A 10,121-nucleotide genomic window follows, 5' to 3' on the forward strand; every position below is an offset into this window, starting at 1 on the left:
GTGGAGGAAAGTTAGGGCATATTCTTTATGAGATTAAACCTAAAAACGACCCAAGTAATCACTCTAGTCTAATTATGGATCAGGAACGTCTCTGGGGCCTTCGGGCTGGCGAGTACTGGTCATAGACCCCTTAGTTCAGAGGAAAGCCAGCACCTTCCTTCCTTATCTATAAAATATATTTGTAGATCTAAGAATCTAAGAAATATAGATAAATAAATCATCTGATCAGGGAAATATTAAAAAAAAATAAAAAAAAAATTAACTTTTATTAAACACACAAATAACAAAATAATAAACAATTAAAAACGATTAAAGGTCTACGGTTATAACTCTAACGATATAAAAAAAGCTGAGCGAGCAAACATTTATTTAATTTAACCTTATTTCTTACCATTACATTCAATAGAAAGAAAAAAAATACTGCCTTGGCTCGTACACATACAAGGTTTGAGAGTGACTTATACACTGGCTTAGGAATGGTCTATGCACTTTTTTAGTCTAAACGCTAGATGCAACGTAAGTGCTCCTCCTCTGTAAATTTATAACAATGACACTTGAATATGCAAAAAATTGTTTAATGGAATTAATTATGGGTATTAAATGACTGGCCTGCTTATGTTATTAAAAGCTCAATATTTTGAATAAAAATGTTTAGTATGGCATAAACTCTGCCGTATATCGTATAGCATGAGCAAGTACAACACTAAGAACAGTCATTTCATGGTTATGGCATTCGTTTAAAAGTATTTGTTTCAGACGTTTCGTGTACATGGCAACTTTTTTAGTGTCGTTAGTGTTAGCAATGTGTTGTTTTGTCTCGTTAAACAAAAAATTACGATTCTCTTGTATACATCCCGCGTCGTTCATCCAACTGGTAGCTTTGTAGAACCAGTGCATTCGAAAGAATTCTTTGTAACCCATAATTGCACAGAGAGCCACTGAAAGGGTAAGTCCAAAGGCAATTGTTAATTAACATTAAATTTAGCTTATATTTAAATAAAAATTAATCTCACAATATGTCGCTAGTAATTGAAGTAACTTTGTTTGATATTTATTCCTTGAACTGAGGAAGGTTTTTATGGACACATTAAAAAAAATGAATCCTTAGTTTTTTGGTCTAGAAAAGTGAACGGTTTCTAAGGGGGTAGCATAGCATGTATGTAGCTACTAAAAAGGTAGGCGACGTATAAAAGGATATAAAGGTGAAACTTTGGCGAGCCCCGCTCTTCAATGTATTTTAAAAATACTTAAATGATTGTTTGTATTTAAAAAACCTATCATGTATCGCCATTTTAAGCTAGAGGAGCTGGAACGACAGGCTGTATAAGAAGGAGTGCCCATCTCCTACTAGTTCCGTAACGCTATTAATTAAACGAACCAAAATTTACAGGTACCGAGAAGGCTAAGCGGAGGCCGTAGTAGAAAATAAAAGACGGTGGAAATCTCTTAATGGTGGGGATATTTTAGTTAGGTACCGGCAATTGAACAAATGTCCTTGCCTGCGTAGAAGCTATTTTTAGGTGTCACTGGGAGGGCGGCGGGATACTGACGATCGCATGATTGGTAAATCAGTTGACGTTTGTGTCCCGGGCTGTGAACGATGCGCAAACCTCCCTCAAGAAGTTTGCCGGTATCTTTACATAATAATGCAAAATTCTATCGTTTAAGCTTAGTTGGAAAAAAGACTCTATCTCTCCTCCACAGCTAAAAATCGTATAATTGTTTCCTCTTGCACATCCACTGTAAACTCCAAAAAGCAATCATCATACTAAATAGGAAATAGTATTTTAGTTATTTAAAGTGAGTCCATATTTACCGTGTTCTAAAAATATGTCTCGTGCAAAATATCCCCGTCTTGCGAGATACACTACTTCTCGATACATGAAGGCACAGAGCTGGTCTATCATGTCATCGTCCTCTTTAGGAGACTGCAAGTGGCAACGACGGCAATTACGCCGTAACATTATATTTAAGAGCCTGTTATGGAATTTTTTAATTAAATATTATAGCTTACTGGAGATATTCTACAGTAAGTCTGACTTATTAAATAATTGTATGTTATTCAACAATGCATCAAAGTGAATTAATTTTAAATGAAATGGAGTTCCTAGCAAGTGATTAAAGAATTATTCACGCTGCTGTGTATCAAATGAAATTATTAAAACAACTAATAATTTAATAAAACACCTGGAAAATGTATAATAAAGTAATATTTTCTTACCTATGATTGAGTGCGTAACCTATGGAGGGCCCATTGAAGAGAAAATATTTGCAATAGTCATCTCTGCAGAATTGTGTAACATTATTATTTATAGCTTGTGGAGTGTCGAAAATGCTAGATATGCAGAAATCTGTAAAAAGAAATAAATGAATTTAATCTAGATTATTGATAATCTAGATTTACCTTTTTTTGTAATATAACTAAAACGGATTACACCATACGAAGAACAGTATGTAGTCACAACTATGTATTTCTAAATACTAATAATTTATTGTTGGTTGTAGGAATGAGCAATGCGAGTTCGTGTGCGTTTTTAAGTGATCTTAAAAATTTAGTAGACTCGCTTATTTCCTATCGTTTCTTATCGAAAATACACATATGAAGGTTATATAGAATAACTCCAGGCTCGCTTAGTCTCTATTAAGATTTAAAATTAATTTATTTATACAACCATACTTCCTAGATTTTTGTATATTAAATGAAGCGATCAGTCAACATAAAGAAATATATAGTATGTACTTGTAACAAAGCGACAACGCAGGGATTAAGAATGTAAAACGACATACGAAACGGTCATGCGTTAGATATTAATTGGTCAAAAGCATCTCAAGTCCATTAAAGTATAGATACGCGTCATGTCATAAGGATCTTTTGACCAATCACAGGTAGCGAGTTTGTTTGACGGTGATTGGTGTCGCGTATGATTACAGATTATATTGACACAATTGAATAAAAATGGCCACATTTTTGTCTATCAAATTCGCACACTCTTCTTGTTAAATTCTTATAATGTTTCATCTTAATAATAACTTCTTAATTTCAGACTATATCTATAATTATGTAGATTTAGTTAGTGACAATTCTGTTTTACTATTGGATAGTAAACAAAACAAAAATACTCCTATAGTGGGGCATGGATATTGGACCGCATCACAACGTTTTAAGATATACGTGTTTTTTGTAATCACTATGTGCTATGACAGTAATACGACGCATCAAGGATGCCACCATTTTCCGAATGATGCCATTAAAACCGTCAGTTTGGAACACACCGTCCCATCCGTTCGCGTAATGTCCTCACGTGAATGTAACACTATCACATACCTGAATTCTTTATATTAATATTGTAATCGTCCAGTCTGTCAAGTATATAGATATACATTTCTTTTTCCAGTGAGATATCATCAAGATTTTCGATGTACGGATGCATATTTATATCGCTCAAAATCCATTTTTGTAAACGTCTATCACTAAATTCATTGATTGAATGGGAGAATATGTCAACGTCTTGATATAAAGCTGAGACTAAAATACAATGTTAATCATTAAGTTAATAAAACCAAATTCATATATGTCGATATGTTAGTAGAAACCGAGTGACCGTTTAAAAATATGTTATTGATATTAGACTAATAATATCTACAAAATATTACAACGTTTCAAGTAAAATACATTTAGCTTGGATTATAGGCACGTTTCAACGAAATCTAATAGCAATTTACAATTATCTCAACGTGTTAAAAATTGCAAGATCAAGCTAATGGGTGTTATATTATATCCATATTTCATAATATACAAGTAACTAAAATTGCTGACTATAAAAATACACAAGTAAAGTGATTTCTTCAATGGGTATGTCAAATAATTGTTAATAAAACAGAATTTCATGCCGGCGATGTTGCCAACCAATATTCGGAACTGGGTTGCTAATCAAGTGTTTAGTTAAAACTTTTCCAATAGTAACGTTTATTTCAGACAAATTAGCAACAGTTCAGATCTAGGTAGGTCTTGAGTAATGTATAAAAAAAATTTGGAAGCGCTTGGAGGAGACCTTCATCCTCGTGTATTACGGCTTAATTAAAATATATAATTCCTTTATTTACAGCCATAAAGAGTTTACTAGGTATTAGTATTTTTATTAAATAATGTTTATGGACTCCTGTCACAAACAATATACTGTGATTTTAATATCTTTAATTTTCTTACCTCTGAATTCGAAATCTCTGTTTCCGAAAGGTTTATTATTGTAGATGTAGTGAGATAGATAATATTTGCCTCTATTTATTAAGTTAACGATCGCTCGCTTTTGTTTATTCGTGAGTTTTTGTGTGTGGTCCAATAGAGTTCTTTGAAGTATAGCTAAACGAATGTTTAAATTATCATTTGTGAATCTCATACATTGCCAGTGCACCTTATATTAGGTAGGTACCTACTAGGTTAGGACGTAAACATTAAAAAAAAAATTTCATTATAAATCTTTAATTAAATGTTAGTAGTATTATTAATTTATTCATATAGCCATTAAAATTCAGCTATCACATATATTTAACACGTAAGGTTAAATGTATGAGACAGCTATACAGCGTAGGCTAGACACGGGGCATACCGATTTTGTAGTCTTACGTCTTTTCACTGACAAATAAATACAAAAATTTACTGATTTACAATTAAGTTTGCGTCTTTTCAGAGGTTTCGGAGGACCCTATATAGTCCTAAGCTTGGCTTATCTGTCAAAAATGTATTGATTTTGGCATTAAGTTAGCATCATATCCAATCTGTGAAATCATCAATTCATTTTATTATAAGAATAAGACTTACCTGTTGCAAAATATGTACCAATGGCAATATTAGCATCTGTGGTATTTGGTGTGTTTGTATTTAAATAAAGTGTTTTCTTCAGTTTTGAGATAAAAAAAATTAAATCTTTAGCCTGTGGTGGTGTAGCATCAGAACGCATATATTTTAGAGGAAACTTTTCACCGTTATAACTTATATTGTTACTTAAGATGACAGGTACGTATAAAAAACTAAAAAACATTTTACATAGACAGAAGTGCATTACCTACGCAATAGGTATCTTTTAAATTACAAATGTTGCAGGTGGCGTAACAGTGAAAATCGATTAGTTTGCTGTGTTGTCAATAATTAAACTGTAATTCAGCGGAACATCGAACACATAATCAATATACTGAAGATTGTAACAAAGCATATAGGTGAAAGAATCAGTAATTAGAAAAACCATGATTGATTATCTAAAACTATTTCACACATGGCAAATCATAGGTTTAATAATTTACATCGTACACACTAGCTACAGGAATGTATATACATTATATGATTGCATATATTATATGTACCTAGTGAAAAACAATCTTATAGCAAGCAGTAGAATCTTCTTAGTAGATAATATAAAAATTTTACCTAAAAATAAAATTTGTATTATGTTTCCTAAGACGTCCGAGGCATGAGTGTACATCGTTTCCGTTTCTGCCCAAATCGCTAGTATTTCCCTTTTCTATCACCGCCGCCAACGCCCAACGTTTGAAACTGGAACTAACTTTTTTACCGCGCTAAAGCAAGCCGCCAGAATTCTTGTTCATTGTGTGTCTCATAATAACAGAACCAGGAAAAGCTTGTTTGGACCTCGGACGTCTTAGGAAACATAATACAAATATTTACTTTTAGGTAAAATTTTTGTTTTCAGGATCTCAACCAGGCAGAGATGGTGAACCATCCAATCGCCTTTTTGTAGGAAATTTGGTGTTGATGACACAGATAAAGGTTCTGGTTTAATGAACTGATTTAAGGGTTTCAGGTTGAAAATTACTCGATTTTCCCGTTGTTCTTTGTTAATATAAAAAGTAAAGATATGAACGACGGACGAACGACATCGCAGTTGAAACAGGCGCTTGCAACTTTTTTAGTATTTCCCGCGTTGGTAGTACTAATGGCGGTTTTCGATTGAAAGGTATTCACGTGAAGGTAATTATTTTTAGAATGGAAGAAGGTTTTAATTTCGCCCAATTTTTGTGATAGTTCCTTAAACAACCACCCAAAAAGCCCATTAAGTCACCTGCGCTTGTATTTATATGCTGTTATATTTGCGCCCCCCTTTTTTCTTCTTTTCATGGAAGTTGTGACTTTTTTGGCCCTGTTTTGAGTTGTATCGGTTACCAGGTAAGGGCTTTTGACCGACCTGAGACGTTGAAGCTACAGGCGATTTAGAACGTATGGATGATTTAACGCGTATTGTTTTAGGTTGGTACCCGCGAATTCTGTTAATTTTGTCAATACTACCCACTTTTTGTAAATATTTAGATAATTTCTCAGGATCAAACATGTATTCTGAAGAAGGGGGAATTTTACCTAAATCTTCTCTAACATGTTTTCTTTTTAGGTTTTTTAGCAATGATTTACGGCGAGCTTCTAAGACTTCAGCCCGCTTGCCGCAAATAATTTGTAAAACATCGTGACTAACGGCTTTATAATCTGAAATATTATTAACAAACTCATTTTGAGCTAAAAACGCGTTTGATAAGGCTGCAAAACTTCGTTCCATAAGATACAACTTTGAAGAATCCTCTAGGAACCTTAATTCTTCATTAATTTTTAAATCAGTAAAAGCAGGAAAAGCAACGTATTTCTTTTGTATATCAATATAACGTACACAGTTCCAATCAGAAGTGTTAAACTGCAATTAAGTTAATTATTTTGTAACTGTCTCGGTGATCGCCTTTGCTATTGGAGGTTCTTGTACCGATACGTCTAATTGCGCAATATCTTTAAATACTGCCGCGTGGTTCAAAAATGGATCGTCTAGGGTTGCCTTATTAGACTCAGTAACTTTATTAAACATGATGACCACCAAGATAATATTTGTAGATTTTTTTTAATATTATGGCAATAGTTTTGACTTTATGCCAGTTTCAAGTAAAACACTTTGAAGTTTCTTTGAAAGATCGAAACTGTCAAGTGTAAATTGTTAATTGTCATATGTCAATATGCAGTTTGGGAAAAATTTGAAACAATCCAAACTTAAAATAGTACTAAGAAGAATTAATGTTACTTGCATTTGAATTTCGGCCAATTTGCAACTTACCCTGTATGTGCTTAGTGTGACTGTGAAATTAAATTGACGACCAGGCTTAGTTTATATACTTTATATATTGACTGCAGATTTCCAAGTCTGAACAAACAAATGATGGAAATATCATTCAAAGGAAAACGAATTCTAGTTACTGGTGCTGGTCAAGGTAATTCATGTTACAATCAAATTATTGTGTACAAAATGTCATATTCATTGTAATGGTCGAAACAATTTTCTTTTGCTGCACATTATTTTTCAGGGATTGGTCGAGGGATAGCAGTAGAATTATGGAGAGCTGGGGCAAATATTGTAGCATTATCTAGAACAAGATCACATTTAGAGGCCTTACAAAGCGAATATCCTTCAATTGACATTGTTGATGTAGATATAGCTGATTGGGAAAAGACCCGTGGTATAGTAGAATCCTTGGGACCGTTTGATGCATTAGTAAACAATGCTGCAATTGCCATATGTGAACCTTTCCTTACATGTTCTTCATCCAATTTTGATAAGTAAGCTTGTTGTTTTTAACAACTTTAAATATGTTAATAAATTTTCATTTTAAAGTAGGTATTGATAACAACTTGTGTTGAGGAGTTTTACATACGTAAATTGTTTGTGCTGGGCAATATTTGTATAATATCCCATAACTAATAAATGAGGTATAGCACAGTGAAGCTTATAGGTGACCGACCACCTTTGACTAAGAAATTAGTCCTGGAAATCTGGTTACATTAACTGCTAGGCATAGTTGACTAAAGTGACACAACTCGTACTTTCCATAATTATTTAACAATAAAAATATTATTAAGATCTACATACATATTGTTTAAGTTTTGAATGTGAGCCAATTTGGATTTTTAATTATTTTTAAATTTTAGGACATTTGATGTCAATGTTAAAGCAGTTTTAAATATAAGCCAAGTTGTAGCACGAAAAATGATAGAAAAAAAAATCAATGGGGCAATTGTAAATATATCTTCTCAAGCTTCTAAAGTAAGTTTATCTTGTAAAATTTATGTTTTTTATCAATTTATTAAGGGAGTTTTACCACCAATAAAAATAATATTAGTAGCCATACTTTCACAACATGTCTTACCATCACAAAATAATTTAGAATCCCCACAAGCTATTTAATCCAATACTGGTAATGGAGTTAGCAAGCAAGTGTTTTAGTTCAAATTTACTGATTATTTCTTACTTCCATAGTCTTTATAGACTTCTATATGATTAAAAAAATTACTTTTGAAATATATAACACTGATTTAGGTATTGGCTACTTCATTACATATTACCTAAAAGTCATTTGACTTAAGAAATATTTCACTGCATAGTTCATAAGAGATAAATACAATATAACATATTAACTTGTAACTGTTTTCACATACTACTACTATTATAACACATAACTATTTTCCAGGCTGCTCTACAAGATCATACAATATATAGTGCTTCAAAAGCAGCTCTAGATGCTTTAACCAGAGCCATGGCCTTAGAATTGGGACCGCAAGGAATAAGGGTTAATGCTGTCAATCCTACAGTAATAATGACTGCCATGGCGAAAGTTGGTTGGTCTGATGAAAAGAAAAGCTCAGAAATGCTATCTAAGATTCCATTGAGAAGGTAAATTAAATATTGATTCTCCTTTATCAAAAACTTTTGTGTGGCTTATACATAGCCTTAAATCTGTCATGCCTTTGATTATGGCTATAGAATCTTTATTTGTTATTTGTAATTTTATGAGATATATATATATATATATATATATATATCTATGAGCTCTTTGCACCAATTAAGAATTACACAACACACAAAAAATAAATAAGATAATAGATTATAAAGAAACAATAACAATGAATAATAAATAGAAGCAATTTAACAATTATCGTCGTCCATGCGTCAGGTTTTCTCTCCCTAAAATTTGGCGAAGGGTTCGATGGCTGGCCATGCGTGATACTCGTGAACGGGTACTGCTTGTGGTGACTGGTCGTACTTGAATTCGTGTATGCGGTGATGTTAGTTATTTCGACTACGTATTTGCGTGTTGTTCCCACGGGAATATAAGTGCGTGCTCCTATTTCCATGCCTCCTGCTGATGTCATGTGGAACATGGTGAAATGGTTGCAGCTCCTTACAAACGTTGTGTAATAATAAAAAAAACTTGGCGACTAAAAAGAGTGTTGGATAGTTTATTGCCAGTTCTTCTCTTCCGTTCTACGCCCTTGATTTGAAAGCTGACAGATGACTGATTTCTTTTTTTTTGACGTTCATAAGTATACATTGTGCTACCTATATGAATAAATGATTTTTGACTTTGACTTTGATTAATAATAAAATTTTACAGATTTGGTGAAGTTCAAGAAGTGGTGAATGCTGTAGTGTTCCTATTAAGTGAGCGAGCCAGCATGATAACTGGTGTTGAATTGCCAGTTGATGGAGGATTTCTAGCCACATAATCATTGCAATGCCATTGAAGATCTGCTAATATTAAGTACCAAAGAAAATTTGCCATTAACCATTACTAATGCATTTTTTTCATGCCTTACTGTAAGAGATATTATTTCAGATCAGTCTTTTATATACAAAACTTTATAATTTACTTATAGTAATTTTTATATGTTCTTTTTGATTAAATTGTTCTGAAATTGAATAAAGAATATGTAAATTGTTTTGTTAAATAAATATGTTTGTACCAGATATTTTGGGGTTTTCTTTCTTCAGACAAAGTTGTTTGTGGAAGAAGGTGGATCGTTGATTAGTCTAACCACTGACTGGCTAGCCTGAAGACCCCAGTGTCGAAGGTTTATAAAGTAGTATATAGCCTTATCGTTCTGAAAAACATCTTTAACGTGTTTCTGGATATCATCGTGATTGTAGATTCTTCCTTTAAAATATGATACATTTTATTATACATATATGGTATTTTTAGGCATATTTTAAAAACATTAGGTAATCTAAAATTGACGCGATGGTCAGCTTTATGGTCACTATAAAAAAAATTATATATATTGTTAATTAATTATGCACTTGTTG

The 10,121-nt window shown here is 32.6% G+C and overlaps 2 protein-coding genes across 3 annotated transcripts; one reads left to right on the forward strand and one right to left on the reverse strand.

Moving 5' to 3' along the window:
* Positions 1 to 350: 350 nt before the first annotated feature.
* On the reverse strand, positions 351 to 5,154 carry LOC123715333. Its single transcript, XM_045670300.1, has 6 exons — positions 4,820 to 5,154; positions 4,208 to 4,360; positions 3,326 to 3,526; positions 2,222 to 2,351; positions 1,817 to 1,977; positions 351 to 938 (listed from the first exon to the last, which is right to left on the reverse strand). The coding sequence occupies exons 1-6, from the start codon at positions 5,058 to 5,060 to the stop codon at positions 652 to 654; spliced, it is 1,173 nt and encodes a 390-aa protein (XP_045526256.1). The 5' UTR covers positions 5,061 to 5,154; the 3' UTR covers positions 351 to 651.
* A 1,741-nt stretch (positions 5,155 to 6,895) lies between these two features.
* LOC123715334 (D-erythrulose reductase-like) lies at positions 6,896 to 9,766 on the forward strand. 2 transcript variants are annotated; one of them, XM_045670302.1, is made up of 6 exons: positions 6,896 to 7,103; positions 7,178 to 7,254; positions 7,348 to 7,600; positions 7,970 to 8,084; positions 8,509 to 8,711; positions 9,433 to 9,766. In XM_045670302.1, exons 2-6 carry the CDS (start codon positions 7,200 to 7,202, stop codon positions 9,542 to 9,544), a joined length of 738 nt encoding a protein of 245 aa, XP_045526258.1. In that variant the 5' UTR covers positions 6,896 to 7,103; positions 7,178 to 7,199; the 3' UTR covers positions 9,545 to 9,766. The 2 variants fall into 2 exon arrangements, with proteins under 2 accessions (XP_045526258.1, XP_045526257.1); XM_045670301.1 differs by having other exon boundaries at positions 6,900 to 7,254; positions 9,433 to 9,765.
* Positions 9,767 to 10,121: the final 355 nt, after the last annotated feature.

Source organism: Pieris brassicae, chromosome 10 (genome assembly GCF_905147105.1).
Source record: "Pieris brassicae chromosome 10, ilPieBrab1.1, whole genome shotgun sequence".
Classification (NCBI taxonomy): domain Eukaryota; kingdom Metazoa; phylum Arthropoda; class Insecta; order Lepidoptera; family Pieridae; genus Pieris; species Pieris brassicae.

Coding starts and splice junctions, on each gene's coding strand:
- LOC123715333 (XM_045670300.1), bottom strand. CDS start 5,060: ATGCACTTCTGTCTATGTAAAATGTTTTTTAGTTTTTTATACGTACCT. Junction 3,527..4,207: donor CAGAGATTTCGAATTCAGAG/GTAAGAAAATTA, acceptor ATTGTATTTTAG/TCTCAGCTTTATATCAAGAC. Junction 1,978..2,221: donor GGTTACGCACTCAATCATAG/GTAAGAAAATAT, acceptor ATTCCATAACAG/GCTCTTAAATATAATGTTAC.
- LOC123715334 (XM_045670302.1), top strand. CDS start 7,200: ATGATGGAAATATCATTCAAAGGAAAACGAATTCTAGTTACTGGTGCT. Junction 7,255..7,347: donor AGTTACTGGTGCTGGTCAAG/GTAATTCATGTT, acceptor ATTATTTTTCAG/GGATTGGTCGAGGGATAGCA. Junction 8,085..8,508: donor TATCTTCTCAAGCTTCTAAA/GTAAGTTTATCT, acceptor ACTATTTTCCAG/GCTGCTCTACAAGATCATAC.